Here is a 17,623-nt window from a genome sequence, read left to right as displayed (position 1 = left end):
TATACAAACTGTATAGTGTCTCATTGATTATTGTATAAAAACAATATTCAGTAGAAAATCAATACACTGTATTGTAAATGTTTATCGAATTAGCGGAGAACTGAAAACAGATTTAATGCACAACACAACCACATACAAAAACATTTGGTACAAAAATAGTTTATTAAAAACAATTTCCTATAGCTGAAATATTGAAGATCTCATGTCCACGTCTTTTGTATTTTTAACAAATCATAGAAACATCTCAACTTTTAAACCATTAGGAGTTAAAAAACATTAAAGCAAAGGGCATCTTTGTTCTTTCCAAATCATTTTTTTCCTCTTTGATAAATGAGTGTGGGGTTATGAACAAAAATTATCATTACACCTTGGTATCTTCAGTGATAAAAGCATATTTACAGCAGTGTGTCTCAAGCAATACTCTTCATTTCCTCAATTTAATTTTGCACTTAAGTTTCTTTGTGTTCAAAAACATTCAAGCACCAGAGTGGGGCTCGTACTATTTAGGCATTGTCTCATATTAACAAACTTATTTCTTACCAGCCAGTTACTGTTTGTTTTCAGTAAAAACGCACTATACTTTTGCAAGCCATATGGATCAGACAACGTCAACTGCAATTTATATTCAGCGACCAGGGTTAAATTCAATATTAAGATGTGGCCAAGTTATTCAAATTTGAGTTTGACTGGTTTACATGGAATGAAATGAGACACAAAGGCAAGCCTCTTTACAACCGACTCAACATAGCGTCCCCTAAAATTCAGAAAAACTGGCGAGAGACCACCACAAACATAAAGCTTATCTGCCATGCCTGTTAAAGTGTTGTACAGCCCCTCATTAAGCCCTGCAATCTTGTGCCACTCTGGAACCTGATTTTTTCCCCCACATTTTTGTGACATAAACCAGTTTTGAAATCACAATTGAGGATTTTCTTGTGTTTGATCTATACAAGATATTCTACTCTAACCAGAAAGAATATTTTACACATTTTTGGGAAGGTGTAAACTTAAAAGAACACTAAGTATCTAGTCTGGAAAGGTACACTTATCCTTGTTTTATATGAATTGGCTTAATAGCCAAAATCTTTTCTGCATTTCAAACAGATTTGTCCTTACACTTAATTGTTATGATGTAGTTAAGATTTATTGACTTTTTCTTTCAAAAGTCTGCAGAAACCCTACACACAGAAAAAGGCAATATTGAGCAGTTTCTGAACTTAGTGCTGATATGTGAACAACTTCTTCACAAGCACAACCAGCAAATGAGCATGAGCTGAGCAGCCTGCAAACAAGTTGAGTTTTTTTTCCTCAGGTATGTGATGTACTTCCTTTTACTTTGCATGTCACTCTACCATCTCATCTAGACCAGTCCAGCCTCTCTTGCACTGAGATAATGCTGACCTCCATATTAACATGATCAAATATTAGGACAATATCACATAGCACACCGAAGGAGGCAGCCCTTCTTTCCAATCTTAATTTCTATGCACATGTAATGTTGATGGATAATGTCACATTTGTCGCATAAGTAGTCTATTAGAAACTTTGTTTAAAAAAAGAGAGAAATGCCACAATCCAATTTATATGAGGTGTTGCACTGGTTTGTGTTAGTCAAATATTTCTTAACAAAGGGGACATTTATATGAACATGTAAAGAACTAGAAATAACTTTTTCCACATTTGACAACTTTAGTCCAAAGTGAATTCTGAAGATTATAAAATCTGATTAAAAAAACATTAATGCAGTCCTGATTTTCAGAATTGTATTAGCATTGCAAGCAGTGTTTTTTTTTTTTTTTTTTTTTTTTTCTTCACTCACATTTACTAGCCATGATGAGTAAAATATGGCTACCAATTATCACAGTTAGACTCAGAGACATGAAAGTGACCTCAGCTTCTAATCGTCATTGTGGCTAAAAAGAATCCTGGTACTTGTAAAATGTGATTTTTTTTTTTTTTTTTAAATGGACTCCTATAATACTGAAAACTGATGGTGAAATTTTTAGGGACACTGGATACTGGCCAGTAAAGGTTTGCGCAAGTGGCACTGAATTTTCAGTTACCGTACCAAGTTTTATGTGGAATAATTTTCTCATCTTCTGGCAATTGAAATAAAAGATTATGACTCAAAGTGACATTAATTCAGGATGGAAAATGAACAAAAGAGGAGCTCAATATTTAGTGATCAAACCAGTGATGCTAGATCATTTCTAACTCCAGAGGGATGGACTTTCCTTATTTTTGCATACTGAGGAAATCAGATATGCCCCTCAATAACCTATGACTTGACAGCATAAGAAATCTTCTGGCAATTTATTTTGATTAAAACATTATTTTTGATTTCAAGGCAAGATTAATCGTTCCAAAACTGTCTTACTGGGTGCAATACTGCGGCATGACATGTCCCAAGGAGCCACCATGACACAAGATAAAATAATAAAAGAAAACTAACCTAACTAAAACTGGAACTTTCTAAATAAGATACCACAAGTAATTCTAGTATCATTGTTTGGGAAGGTATTACCTGTTAGACAAGGTTTTGGCGTATTTTTTAATATGAATTAAAATGGAGAGTTCACCTTGTTGGAATACTGGGCAGTGCTTGTGCCCCTGCCATTCCATAGATTAAGCCATTTACTGAAAAATCATTTTCTTTGTTAGAAAACATTTCCTGTCTTCAAACAAACTCGAGTGAAAACAGGACTAAAAGATAGTTCCAAATCATGGACAAAACTTACATGCAAGAATGTCATCCATCCACCATCCACCATCCATCCATCCATCCATCTTCCCATCCATCCACCCATGCCAAACTATAGCTTACTGAAAGGGCAGCAGCCTTCAGTTGATATCTGATTTTTTTTGTCCTGACAAATTTTCCAAGGATGACGTGTTTCATGATGCTGATGCACCAAATTCAGGGATAAGTGGTGGAGCTTGTAAACAATTGTTTCTCCTCTGCTTGACAGTATGTCTGGGGGTTGTTAATTCTCCACATTTGTCGTTATTACTGGCCAAAAATCGTCAATTATCAACTGTTAAAAAGTCTGACTGAGACAGCTTCTGAAACTACTGCTTGTAATTTATCTGCCAGGGTTTGAGGCCATAGAAGAGAATATGGTTTTGTCTCTCATCTCTGGTTTAGAGCAGTCTCTGGCTGAAAGAGTGGTGAGTCAGCCTATGACGCTGCCTCCTTTGTTGTTTCTGTAGGGTCATTTTGAGCTGAAGGTGGAGGCTCAGAAGCCACCGGCTCTGCTGCAGCAGTTGTTACTTCAGGGGGCGGAGATAAATGTTCGGATTTTGCCTTTTGTGAAAAAGGTTCCATATTGGGTTCTTCACTCGTCTCCACAGTAACAGCAGGAGCCACACGAGGCTGCTCCGAACTGTCAGAGGTCCGCAATCTGTCTAAATTTTCCAATTCTGCTAGCCGATCATCCCTGTCCCACCGTGTGCTCCTCTCTCGTCTTTCCGACCGCCTTGGCCTATCTCCTTCTTTCCCTTCGACCCCTCTCCCCCTGTCCCTGTTTCCTCCCTCTCCCTTTCCTCTTTCTCCTCCCTCCCCCCTCCCTCGTTCCCTCTCTCCATCCTCGCCCCTACCTCGCTCCCTGTCGCCCTCCAGGCTGCTTCGCCTCTCCCGCCAGTCCCGTCTTTCCCTATCCCTGTCTCTTTCCCGGTCACGGTCGCGGTCGCGGTCTCTGTCCCTGTCCCGATCCCGGTCTCTGTCTCTCTCCCATCCCCTTCCCCGGTGATCTGCCCCTTCCTCCTGCCAGCCTCCAAGCCTGTCCCTCCCATCCATTCTATCACCGCCTCCTCCTCTCCCTCCGTCACCAAATGGACGCCTCCCTCCTCCAAAACCCCGATCCCGATCCCTGTCTCTATCTCTGTCTCGATCCCAGTCTCTGTCCCTCTCTGGGTCTCGGTCCCTGAAACTGGGCCTGTCCCCCCTGAATGGCCTGCCATCCATTTCCTCCGGCCCCTCAAGTCCCCGAGGACCTCCTGGTCTGATGAAAGGGGGAGGAGGGCCTGGAGGAGGAGGGCCGTGCCCATGTGGGGGGAATGGACCTCTTATAGCTTGAGGAGGAGGCATCCCAAAACCTCCTGGAGGTGGAGGGGGTTCATGGTGCATCATTTGTGGGTGTGGTCCCCTGTGCATCATCTGTGGGGGCAAAGGGGGCATGTTGGGATGAGGGGGGCGTGGGCCATGCGGCGGAGGGAAACGCTGCATGTGTGGAGGAGGGAGAACCGGTGGACGCTGGAGGGGGATTATGCCGGGCCGAGCCCCAAGCAGGCCGCCAGAAGGGGGCTGCATGTTTCCTGGAGGACCCGCTGGAGGTCCACTGACCTGGTTACCTGAAGAGGAAAACAAGTACAGCCTTAATCGCACATGTCTGAGTTTTCTCCTGTGCCCACTGAGAGGCAAAGAGAGCCAGGCCCTATAATTTAACATGAAACCTAAAATAGCCATTTCATTTATGACATATTTTATTTTGGTATGACTGAAGGAAAATGCAGTATTGCCATATTAATTGTAATTTTCCTCCTGTTCTGTATCGGTACACTGACATTTTTGTCTCTCTTCATGGCTATATTTCTTTAACCCCCTGAACCCCAAACCCGCCGGCGGGATAGAAAGACATGTATTTTTTAAAAAATCGCCAAAATTCAACCGTTTATAATAGCTGGAAGCTTTAAAAACCTATTTTTTCGTCGGATTTTGAATTTTCCGATGGTACCTGAATGCAACATGTCCGACTTCGGTTTAGCGGTAGAAAAAAGGACGAATCTAAGGCTAAAAAAGCGATTTTTCATTCGAATCATTTTATTATACATGCTTCATTTAACAATTCGCCAAAAAATAGTCGTTTACTCAATCCAGATCATTCAAAAAACAGAAAATTCTGCGGTCTTCAGCGGATCTGAGACATCTTGATTGATTCAGGTGAGCCCAACAGTCGTGTGGCAAAAATTCACTGAATTTCAGTGTGTAGGCAGCAGTAGTAATATGGAAGGGCACAAGGCAGTAAAAACGCCTAAGTTTATACAGGTTGGAAAAATGTTAATATTTCAGGAAATACATCATGTGAAGCCCTACTTTTTTTTTCCTGGATCAGTGACACTTGTGGGCACCTGAAAAAATGTTCTGTACATTTATTCCAGTTTTTCTCGATTTTTGTAAAATAAATTATCAAAAAAAATCAGTTTGCCCTTTTTATTTTTTTTATTATTTATGGCACTATAACTCTTTCATACTGTGTGAAAGACATTTTTGAATGGCTTCAGGTGATAGCCACAGCTGTGCTGTTTCCATAGAGGTGCAGCACTTGTAAGTGCAGTGAAAAACAAGCCAACAGTGAGCCAAAATGTGAGGGGAGCAGAAAACGCCCCAAAACTGCTTGGGGTTCAGAGGGTTAAATTGGCAAACCTGACTTCATATTGGCCTGGCACATATTAATAACTGTTCAAGACTACAATTGGCCATTATTTTGATTAACTAAACTAAAATAACAACGAGATGAATACTAGCTGTTATTTTGCCATGGTTGTGGCAGAGTCTTGGACCACAGATGATAAAAAGCAAATCAGTAGCATTTTTACAAGTCAGGAGAGAATAACAGACTGACCCATTGGTCCCATTTGGTGGTTGAAGAGGTTAGGCCCCTCCGGGCCTTCGTCATTTTTTCTGTTGCCCAGACCTGCTGGGTCCAGAGACGGGTCCTCAATTCCACCTTTGGACGGAGGTGGGGGTCCCATGGGCATAGCACCTGGGGGCGGGAAACCTGGAAGAAGATAGAGAACAAGTTATGCTGTCCGTATAATACTTCAAGAATGTTACTTCAGCCTTCAGGTATGTTACTGAGAACTGCTGATAATTCAGGTCATAAACAAAAGAAGACAGACGAAGCTCAACTCATTTTCTGGTATTTTTTCCTGACAGTGGAGAAAGAAAGAGCAAGAGAAAACAGGAAAAGGTTTAAGACTAACAAAGGATGTTACCTGGTGGTATCTGCATGGGGTTGAAGCCAGGTCTCATGAAGGGAGGAGGAGGGACACCAGGGGGGAAAGATGGTGGAGGCATGCCCATAGGACCTGGGAAGACTGGAGGCTGGACTGGACCAACACCAACCATCGACTTCTGCATTGGAGGAACCTGCGTAGAACATGTACAAAGCACACACTGATTAAGGTGTTTCAAACATGCAAATCATTTTCTCATGTCAGATATATGTCCAATGTCAGGCCAGGTGGTTGTACAAAACTACGAGACTGATAATGTTTTTTTCATGAAGCTGTCTATCATCCTTTTGTCTGACTTATTTCACAGATATGAAATACTCTGGAGCGCAGCATTGTAAAACTGATATACGGCTGCACAATGGCTCCCTCAAGAGGACTTAGGTGGCAGCTTCTTACCCTGCCCCACCCCTGAACCATGTTGCCAAATTACCTGCCTTATTTGTCAAAAGAACAAAGGGCAAGAGAAGCTGAGCTGGGGCTGGGCTATGCAGGATCGAAGTCTAAAGGCAATTTAAGGCAAACATCGTCTTGCTCAACAAAGGCCACTGAAGTGATGGGGTGTGTACAACTAACCTGACAGGAGAGGAGTTTGCACATCCAACTCCATCAAGATGTTTGTTAATTTAGAAGGCTCAAGGTGAAAAATCTGTACTTTGTGCCCTGTGTGGTGATATCACTTGAATAAACTGGATTAGAAGACCATTTTGATGGAGTTGTGTGTGTGCATTCCTTTTTAATTTTATTAGAAATGGAGGTTCCAAGTGACATGTTGAATTTTTTCCATCATTATCTGCCATGCCTGAAGCTGACTTATGGGCCTCGGCCCCTGTGCTCCGTCTGTTGAACCTGTGTCCTCAATATACGGGTCAGCTATTCCTCAGCCCAGAGGCAGACGAGCTTGTCAAGTTGTTTTACGTTGCCTCCCTCATCTTTCTGACTGTGCAATGCTGCACACAAGCATACACATTTGCAGAGTCCAGGAAGATCAGCCAACACTTTTGTTTCTACTCCATCTCCCATACACAGATCCTCTCCAACACAATCCTGACACTTAACACTCATTTTGAAAACACCTCTTCTAAGTAATTCATACAAGCTTGAAATTCAAAGTAAATTATCAGAGAAGACAGGAGGAGTACATAATTTAGATCAAATGATGCATCTGTGCGTAAGTATCGGTGTAGCGGCCTATGCTGGTGTGAGTATTTACAGTTGTTTGTTGAAAAGTCTGCCCACAATGACTTTATCACTGAAACACTGGATAGCAGTATCAAGGTTTTATTCATTCCACCTTGAGCCACATGAGGCATAGATTATAACAGAAGCCATTATGTTCACTCTCATATGATCATCACATTATCATGATCACACTGGCAGTGTGCGAAGCCATGTTTGGGGATATTTCTCACCATTTAAGTAACATATTGCAGGCTGTATAATTTGGGGATGAGGTGGCAACATCAGAACAAACATGGCAAACATCATTAGCTCAAGCCGGTTGAAGAGCGACAACAACCGGCAACATGCAACCGACTCAGCTGAGATCAACCCACAAACACAAAAGATATGCAAAGCGGTCTATCAGACCAATCACAGATTTTGTGGTGTTGCGGTCGCCCTGGGCACAGTTACATTTTTGGAAAAGGTGCATGCAAACTACAGCAGAACCACAGATCCCATGGAGGCACACTTGACCTTAAACTTTAATTTCCCAATTTCCTTTTCACCTATATGATATATCCCAAAAGAATGCAAAAATAAATTTAACAGCTTAAAAAAAAAAAAAAAACAACAACAATGTTTTCTAGCAGTCATTAAAAAAGGAGGACTATTTCAGAACTGCCACCTAAACCCACTGGAAATATGGTTTGTTTATACATTCATAGAGTTTCATACATTCAGAAAAAAAGGGCCTAATACAACCAGAGCCTTTTAGCTGTGTGCCGCAGGACAGCGTCACTGATACAGCTGAAGGTTAGATGCCTTGTTCAGGGACATCTCAACAATATTGAGAGAGAGGTGAGTGTTACTCATTCATTTTCTCCACCAGAGCCAGGGAGTTTACCCCGTGACCATCCAGTCACAAGGTTGCTCCACTGACATCTTGATGATATACTTTATGGCAAGAAATGTTTAGTCAGAGGTTACAATTGGTTCTTTCTTTGGTGATATAGGAATCAAATCTATATGAGAAACAACTTCAAAACCTCTACTTTCTTCTCTAAATTATCTTCATAATTCAGACACAGACGGTTTCATTTTGCATGAATAAAATGTGGGTCTTGTTGGTCAAGAGAAGTTGTTGGTCCAATACTTTGAGTTAATTCTGAAAGCAAAGAAAGGCTTTTAAAAAAGTGCCTTTACACAGGTCTTCTATAACCAACAACGGAAACATCTTGACCAGCACATCTCTACGCTAAATGTCAGCTCATATCTTGCAAACAGCACGATGTACCTGTGCAGGAGGAGGAGCCGCTGCAGGGGCCACAGATAGTACTTGTGCCTCCTCAGACTGCTGAGGCTCTGAGCGGCCATTGTGAGCAAGCTCCTCTGGGTTCTCCAGGCTGTTCCTCACTCCTCTCCACTCTAGGAATGAGACACAGATTCAACCGCCTTAAAAACGGCACAGTACTCAGCCATGAAAGTAGTGATATCAATAATGCATTTTAAAATCTTACAATCTTAAATTCCTGAAAGAAGTAAGTGCAGAATCTGAGGTCAGGTGATCAAACATTGGCTTCCACAAAGGGGAGGAGGCAGACTAGGCATAGTCCAGGGGGCACAGACAAACTATCAGAAGCAAGTGTGAGATCAACTAGATTTCTTAAATAAACTGGATTTCTTACATTCCTTATGCCTGTCTATGTTTTTACCTGGTGATAAGGTGTCTACATCCAGCATCCCGCCTTCTCTTAGCTCCTCCAGCTGGTCCTCTTTGATCTTGGACCAAGGTATGTACGTGACGCCCAGCTCCACGTCCCAGTACTGTTTAAATTCAGGCTTTATGCCTTTGTTCAAAGCCCAAGCAATCTGGCAAAATGAGACAAACAGCGATCCTTCATTCTAACAAGAATCTCATTTTTCTTTCTCTCTGAATAGTCGACTTTTGTGCAGCAGCGCAGTACAATACAGCACTTTGTATTCCTCCCTCACCTTGATGGCTTTCTGGTTAACTTTGTAAGTTCCTCTGCTGAGTTTCTGCAGAGCCCTGAAGGCATCCTGCCGGTGTACCATGACAATGTAGGCACAGCCACGTGGTGGAATCATCTGAACAAGGAAAAGAAAGGAATGATGGGCAGGTGAGGAAGTTGTGGTTATATTCATTTCAGTGAGTCTAACCTCAAACGCACAACAGTGTTGTTGCTGTGCTGTTTAGATCCAACAGCTGAATTGTTTCTTTTCATATAAATAACTGAGGTCAAAGCAGAGATATTAACTGTTGATTCTGATTTTACATAGCTTATATGGGGAAAATAATAATAGTAATACTAACATTAATTATAATAATATGATAGTAAATAAAAAAAAAAAAATTGCTGCCGGCCCTCCAGACTATAAGTTGGAGACAAGCAAATTTTCAAGATCTTTGGCTGACAAACATGATCATGAGTAAATTACTAGGAAGTCTTTTAACCAGCCCATATTTCTGCCACTATTCTGATTTGAACATGAGCTGTGGTCAAATCTATATCAGTCTAACTCTATCTGTGGAGGTCCATTTACATTGATGGAGTCGATCTGGCCAAACTCCTCCAGCAGACAGGCGACATCCTGCTGCTGTGTTCTCTTGTCCAGCTGGCCCACCCAGAGAGTCGTACTGCAAACTACAAGCAAAGAGAGGACAATGTGCACAAGAGAATGAAGTGGAAAGAAATGGAACTATGGAAGGGAATGAATAAGCACAATACCAACAAAGGGAGAACATCATCTGAAGAGACTGAGGATCTAAGCAAAGAATAAATATGTATTTACCATACAGCTTTAAAACCCTGCTGCCCACGCTCAAACAATTTCAGGCCCATGATTATCTGCTTAAATTAATATAGAAAAGCATAAATAGCTTATGACTCACCACTTAGTGTTTCATTCTTGGGCTGTGGGAGGCCTTTCTGTCGACGCTCCCTCTCCTTCTCTCTCTCCCTGCGCTCCTGCGAGCGGGAGCGTGGAGAGTGGTGGCGCCGATCTCTGGAACGCGAACGGGAACGCCTGAGTCTGGATCGCCGCGAACGGGAACCAGATCGTGACCTCCTCCTTTTTGGAGACCTGCAGCAACAGGAGGTGTTGTAGCCGAGTGAACATGGCAGGTTAACCAACTAACCATGAGCAGCTCATTTGCATAAAACAAAATGGATAGAGTGAATAACATTGTCTAAACTTATTTACTTGTGAATACCATTTTATTTGGATGTGTTCTATTTAAGATGCTTACCTGGAGCCTGAGTGTGACCTGCGCCCATGTCTGCCATCCCTCACAGTTGAACGGTCCATGTCCGTAGAAATATCCTGATATGGTAAGGTTAAAATATAGTCACTCTGCATGCAAATTATGATGCCCGATACAGTACCACGATATACCAATGCATTTGATTATCACTAAAAACCCAATTATGAAAACTCCCATAGAACAAAAAAATTCCTTTAATCTGAAGACAATGAATGTACATATATATAGGTATATATATTATACATTATACCAAAATATTCTGAATGTGCCGTTAGGGCTAGGCAATATGGGCGAACTCAAATACTATGATATCTTTGACCAACATTATCTGACATTGATGTACTAGAAGTAATTACTGGCTCCTTCATGAGGTATTAACACATATGATTTCTGACAGTCATTCATAATGTGGATATGATGATCAAGCACGAAGAGGCAAATAACAGCCAGAACAGTCTAATAAGTTAAGAAAATGCATCCTTTTACTATAATGCAGTTTTAAAACCAGGAAAAGACATCACTAACAACATATCACCATATTGCAATATCCAGAATCTCTGACAATATCTAATGTCATTTCACAATGTGAAAACATCCCCCAGCCCTATCTGCTGTCTTATTTTGAATGTGTCTTTTAATGCATATTTAAAGGCCTCCTGCAAACAGTGTCTCTGTGTCACAGTGGCTTACTATTTCCCCAAAAACTGCTTGTGAAATGTCCCTGTTTAACATATTCTTTGTGCTAATGTTAAGCCTACCTGTTGCTGAGGGGCTGTGTTGTGGGGTGGGTACCCCCCTGGGAAGCCCGTAGCGCCAACAGAGCCAGGAACAGGCTGGCCAGGCTGAGCCTGCCCCATGGGAGGCATCATGCCTGGAAAGCCTTGTCCTGGTGGTAACCCATAGCCCTGGAGTTGGCCATTAGGTGGGAGGGAACCCTGGGAGACAGATGGTTATAGTAACCACTGTACATGTACAGATTATACACAAAAGGCCACATATTGAGCAGCACTTGTTGACACAATAAAACAAACAGAAAATTCAATTCAGTGGCACTTTTAAAACCATTGTTATAATTTATAGTTCAAAAAACAAAAAACAAATAGAAAACTTGAAAAGTGCAGATCACTGCCAAGCGTGTCTTCCCCCTCTCCAGCGCTCAGACTTATGCGAAGTCAGAAGCAGTTAGCACTCAATTGAGGTTTTTCAAAGGTTTTGAATCAAGGCAACCATAAGAGGTTCTTGGTCATACAGCCATAACTGTACACAAAAAACATTAGTCAGAGAGGCGCAGTACTATGTGAGGTTAACTGCAGAGAGACGCACACGACCAAACCCAATATCCTCTTTGGGATACCGCCTGACGCATATAACAAAAGAACAAGACATTAGAGGAAGGGATGGCGTGTCAGAAAATATCAGTTCATTTATAATCAATAAACTATAGTCATATTACCTGTTGTGAAGGGTCTCGTGGCATACCCATCATTTGTGGTTTAAAGTGCTCCATGTGCTGTGAGAAGGCTGGAGGCTGCTGCATACTGTCACAATAAAAATACACTCTATCAGCTTCTCATTTAAAAAAAAAACATAACATATTCCCTCTTTACATTAGAGATGAGTCATGGTTGTTGTGAAATAAATGAAGGTCTTACAAAGATGGCTGGGATGATGAAGTCTCATCCTTCTTTGTTTCATCACCACCTTCCGGCTCATCATCGTAGTCAAAACGGTCCAGTAATTTCTAAGACAGAGATGTGCAACGGTTATGGATACACAGTACAGAATGCACAAAATGCGTAGATTTTCTATACTGCTTGTGTGACCATACACGTTCACAGATTGTCACTTTCATTATATTATTTAATTAGGGTGCATAGATATCTTTTTTTGCTGCAGATGGCATGAGCAAATAAAAGAAACTCATTACCACCTTGTCAAAGGCTGTCTTCTGCTGAGTGGGCTGGGTAGACAGGGGAGGATGTGGGGCACCCATGCCCAGGCCAGAGGTGATGTTCTGTGCCTGGGTCTGGAGGGGGGGAGCAGGGGGCTGGGGCTTAAGTGGCTGCTGCTGAAAGTTCTGGAGCATCTGCTGAAGCTGAGAGATACCAGTGACGGAGAGCACAAGAAAAGACATATTGGAGAATGAAGTAAGAGAAGGGGGGGCAACAGCAACAATGCAGGGCAGACTGACTAAGGTGAGGAGTCATGGCTAAATGCAAGCATGCAATGCTCACAACAAAACAAACCTGTTGACCCTGTGAAGACTGGAAGAGCTGTGCCACAGCAGCAAAGGCATCAGAGTTCTGCAGCTGAGGAACAGATGGCACGGTGGAGTTTGCCGTTACTGCAGCAACTGGCTCTTTGGCTGGAGACGGAGGAGAACCTGGGAGAATAAAAACACATCTTAACAACACTGGTTGATGGATGATTCAGTATCAATACAATGCTTTGGAAGTGATATAGTTTTAAAATATTAGAAATTTCTGAACTGACCAACCACTTCAATTTTCGCTAGTGAATGCAACAGTGCATGTAACAGCAAATGCAACCAATCAGGTTGCATTTGCTGCAAGGACCTCAATTCCCAACTTTTAAGCAGTGTAATTTCATTCATTCATCCACTTGTCTTGAAAGCATTTTATGGTAAAAGATAGATTTGAGAATAAATTTGTACAGATGATAATGTGCTGTTAAAACTTAAAAATGCAGAGTAAAAAACAAAACGAAACAGTGAGGACCTCACGAATATAGTTATCGCTAGTGCATCATGTGTACAGACACACATGAAATTACCTGGCTCATCTGTGCTTGTAAAGGCTGCAGCAGCACTACTGGAGCCAGCTGCCATGTCCAGTAGAGGCTGGATTACCTCGATTTTGAACACCCCATTCTTCTGCCACAGGTTCAACACCCGAACTATCTTACTCTGCATCAGAAAAAACAAACAATGGAGTAGAACAGGACAACAGGTGGGTGGGGTTTAGGTAAATAAAATTTGACCGATGTATCATTTTGCATCGCATGGTCTTCCTCAACACTGCTTACCCTATCTTCCACGGGGCAAAGGCAGAGGTTCTCAAATGTTCCAGTTATGTTTTTGGTGAACCTTGGGCCAAACACATCCTTGTCTGGCCCAAACTGGTGTCTGGACTGCCTAACGATGGAATCCACCACATACAGACCTGCCACCTTGTACTCAGGCTTACACTGAAAACAGGAGAAGAGATCATATGATCAGAGAGGACAAAGCCAGGGGATGATAAGGGGATGTTCATGGGTGTTGAGGAGAAATAGCATGATTATGGAATTAACACTCCTCACCTTCTTGATAAACTTTTCCACAATCTGGACAACATGCTTGTATAGCTGAGTAAGAGGAAAAAATGCAGGGGATATAGTTTTAGAAATGCAGTGAATAATTAGTGAACAGATCAATCACGTCAATACACCAAACATAAGCAAAAATACTTTCTCCAAATGGAGAAGGTTCATACATGCAACTAATTGCACTGTTAGGAAAGTAAAAGACACAGAATCTTACTTTCATAGCTTTAATGGCTGATTTGGTGATGGAAATCATCTTTGCCCGAGAGATTGGGGGCTTGGAGTCCATCAATGAGAATAACTAGAGGGAGGGAGAAAGCAAAGAGTGAGATGGACAGAGTAAAGAGGCAGAGAGAAAGAGAGAGACAGACAGAGAAAGAGAGCTACACAGAGAGACTTCCATTTTCTTGGAAATAATTTGACAAAGCCTCATTTCAATGCCCCCTCATATCTAAGAAGCACTCCTTGCCCAAATGCTACAAGACTCAGTCATTCATTTGTAATTTACAGTTTACAAGTGAGGAAGTATGACCAGTCTGCTGCACAAAGCAAAAACTCATATTAGAGGGAAATCTGAGATGCCTTTTATCACATGATGTTCAAAAGCATACATTTGACGATGCTGGATTTAAGCCACTGCCTTCCCTTTCAATTATTGCTAAGGTACATGCACAGGCTCACTTTGAACTAAATGGAAACTAGTCAATTGCAAATGTTTACACTTTTAACTGGTGTCCACTAGCAGTATGTTTATGTTTTCAGTGATTGGCCGCATGTACTATATTTAGGTAATATTTGACAGTAATTTGCATCTATAAATAAGGAGGAAAAAAATACTTCCTCATCCTATGTGAAAACCAATATTAGGTACTCAAAGACTAATGAAAAAAGCATATTCAAAAACCACTGAACTGACTGACATTCATTATATCCTTCCTGCCTGTAAAGCCACAAATATGCACCAACATGCGGTTGATAATGCTCAGTCTTAGGGGTCATGTTGCATTGGTGTGCATACCATCACAAAGTAGTAGTGGTTGTGTAATTTCAGGATTGTGTGTGCCGCCCAATCTCACAGGTCAAGTAACCCATTTTACGGGCCCGGCCAGGGCGAATCAAGCCTTCTAGAGATTATCAGTTTTAATCAATAGTCAACAGCCTAATTTGAAGACCAACAAGAGCATTTATTGAGCACACCCAACAGTTCGCCGACTAGTTTCTAACAACAACAACCATTTCTCTGCTGGGCTCACTAGCCTGTTGACTTTCACTGACTGACACAGCCAGGGTAAATCAAGGGAAACACCTCTGGAGTGGCAAGTGTTTATTTGCGGCCTCCTGGTGTGGCGGTGAGGATAGTTTGCTCGCTGAGGGAGTGAGCTGCTGCCTTGCTCAACACATAACCCAATTAAAGTAACGCTAGCTACCACACCATTGTACCAGCAGGTAGCTACAAGTTTGTGCTGGCTTACTGCAACAACGCTACCTAGCTAACATTAGCTAACTAACTGGAGCAAACCCTGTCGTTTCCTTCCACAGCTACGAGGGTTATGCTACAACTGGGCGACACCAAGGCTAACACAAGTATCCGTGAGCTTGGTAAAGTTGATAAATGTGGCTAGCTTTCCATGCCACACTTCTCCTTCGTCCTGCTGGCTGCTGCTGGCTCGGCCTTCTCCACTGGCTGCACTGGTGCTCAGACAGCTCCATGACCAGCATCCGCCGGACTCCGTGTGTTCAGGCTCTCAGCGGCCGACACGGTCAGCTTACCTCATGGTTAAATGCGTTGACGGCATCCATGGTTGCTCGACGATCTGTCCCCAGACACCCAAATCCCCGTACAAAGCGATGTTTATTCAGGGCAGGGCCGGTACAACATGTCCGCTCCGACTGGCTAACAGTAGCTAGCCTAGCATCAGTAGCTGCTCGGGTACCTGGGTCGGCCAATAGAGTCCGACGGCGGGCACGGCGCAAAGCACGATGGGATTGAGCGTGCTGTTCAACATCGGACCACTGGGGGGCAGAGGCGGCGTGTGAGTTTTGTACACACGCGACTTCCAGAGAATGAGAGGTGCAGGCTGCAAGAGTTTTGCAACAGTTGCAACAATTTGTGTTTGGGATGTGTGGGATTCTGTGAATATAACAGAGGCAACCCTGCTGAAATTTACATTGTATTGTATTGTATTGTATGACAATGACTCTGTCAGATCTACACTTTTTCTGAATTAAAGCCAACCGATGGTGGTAAAAAGTACAAATCTTTTAAATACCCCATTAGAAGTCCTGCATTCTAAATGATACTTACCTGGGATAATAAAAGCTAGTATGACTACAGTCGATTTCACTGAAAATTGGGAAATCCCAGCCTGTTTTCTCAAGTTTAAAACAGTCTAAAGGATGGATGAATAAATGAGTGAATGAATGAATGAAAGAATCAACAGCAAAAGTAGTCATTGTGAGGAACACCCCCTTTCAGCATTAAATTATTGATGCGCTAACCTGTGGCAAGTATTTTAGTCTTGTCCATATGCTGTTGGCAAGTCTAACCATACATGATAATATGTAATGTTTTGCATATAAAAGCTTAATATAAGCGTCAGATTAATGTAGTGCAGTCAAAGGTGCTGTAGTTTACTCTGAATTGTAGTGGAGAAAAAGTATAGAGTTTCACAAAGTGGAAGTAAAAGTGGACTAAAGAGCAAGTACCTCAAAACTGCACAGTAAGTCCTATATTTGTCTAAAGGTGGCTTACCTACTTTCCACCTATGAGGCTTACAGTAGACTACATGTGGTATCCCAAATCCAATCTGCTGTTTTGCCCAAGTACACAGGTAGTACACATATGCATAACTGCACACCATTTGGGCCAATGTACACTAAAACATTGAAGGTTTTTATCCATTTACATTTACATGCCTAGACAATTTTTGCATGTAACCTGTGGTTTCTGGACACCTGATAATCATGTGCCTTGTGCTGGTGCATACTATACTGCAGAACAGATGCTGTCCACTTTTTAATGGTTAGGCCTATAACTATGCCATGCATTATGAAACTAAAATATATTGCCTCAGCTTTGGATGTACAGCCAAGACAAACCAGTGCCTATCGTGACACTGGACACTGTTCCCAAGACGTGATGTTGGCTTGTTGGTTCAAACCCTTTCTCCTGCTCATTCATAACTTTAAGTAAGCTGTAAGTAGCCTACCCGACTGAATTTTCATGTAATACAAAGCAATTCCGATAGATGGTGGTATACTTATATGTTTGGCTCGCCGCCTGGGCGTCTGGTGTGGTGTCTAGGGCGCATGGTCCACTGGGTTGTTCATGTGTTGGTCCAACACACAATGTATTCATCTTACTCTTTCCAGGAGCACAGCCTGGAGGCTAAGTGTATCAGACATTGTTCAGTCCAGTGCGTCCGCCAGAACGTAATAGAACCAGGTCTGCTTAACCTGAGCTGAGGCCAAATTCAGGATAGAAAAGTCAATAAGTGTGAAATAGCTTCCCCCTGCAGGTAGCCTCATTAAAACGAGCACCTTTCCAGTTAGGGCAGTTAACACCTTAAAAGGCGAAGTGCAAGAAGCTCCTTAATTTCATAGTCATGCTGTGCCAACCTAACTGCACGTTTCCATTGTTGATTTGCCACAAAACATATATAACATCGCTGACATCAATGAATTTGGCAACGCGAAACACATAGCAGTCAATACACTTGATTGAATAAAACTGGTTATCACGCAGGAAATACAGTTATTAATTTGTTGCTGCTAGACCAGCCTCTCCCTTCACGTTGTGCAGGTTAATTAAGCCGCTGCTCAACTCGTCTTCCCCCGCTT

At 42.2% G+C, this 17,623-nt stretch overlaps 1 protein-coding gene across 2 annotated transcripts; it reads right to left on the bottom strand.

Moving 5' to 3' along the window:
• Nucleotides 1-1,784: 1,784 nt before the first annotated feature.
• On the bottom strand, nt 1,785-15,718 carry scaf4a (SR-related CTD-associated factor 4a). Of its 2 annotated transcripts, XM_030068247.1 has the most exons (19): nt 15,554-15,718; nt 14,001-14,084; nt 13,781-13,825; nt 13,505-13,666; nt 13,253-13,385; nt 12,706-12,842; nt 12,390-12,554; nt 12,112-12,200; nt 11,913-11,997; nt 11,218-11,394; nt 10,445-10,518; nt 10,088-10,278; nt 9,739-9,839; nt 9,169-9,282; nt 8,889-9,045; nt 8,471-8,601; nt 5,995-6,148; nt 5,622-5,777; nt 1,785-4,350 (listed from the first exon to the last, which is right to left on the bottom strand). In XM_030068247.1, exons 1-19 carry the CDS (start codon nt 15,581-15,583, stop codon nt 3,179-3,181), a joined length of 3,357 nt encoding a protein of 1,118 aa, XP_029924107.1. In that variant the 5' UTR covers nt 15,584-15,718; the 3' UTR covers nt 1,785-3,178. The 2 variants fall into 2 exon arrangements, with proteins under 2 accessions (XP_029924107.1, XP_029924109.1); XM_030068249.1 differs by lacking the exon at nt 12,390-12,554.
• Nucleotides 15,719-17,623: the final 1,905 nt, after the last annotated feature.

The sequence above is a fragment of the Myripristis murdjan genome, chromosome 14, assembly GCF_902150065.1.
Source record: "Myripristis murdjan chromosome 14, fMyrMur1.1, whole genome shotgun sequence".
In the NCBI taxonomy this organism is placed as follows: domain Eukaryota; kingdom Metazoa; phylum Chordata; class Actinopteri; order Holocentriformes; family Holocentridae; genus Myripristis; species Myripristis murdjan.
This window is presented reverse-complemented; position numbering and strand designations above follow the sequence as displayed.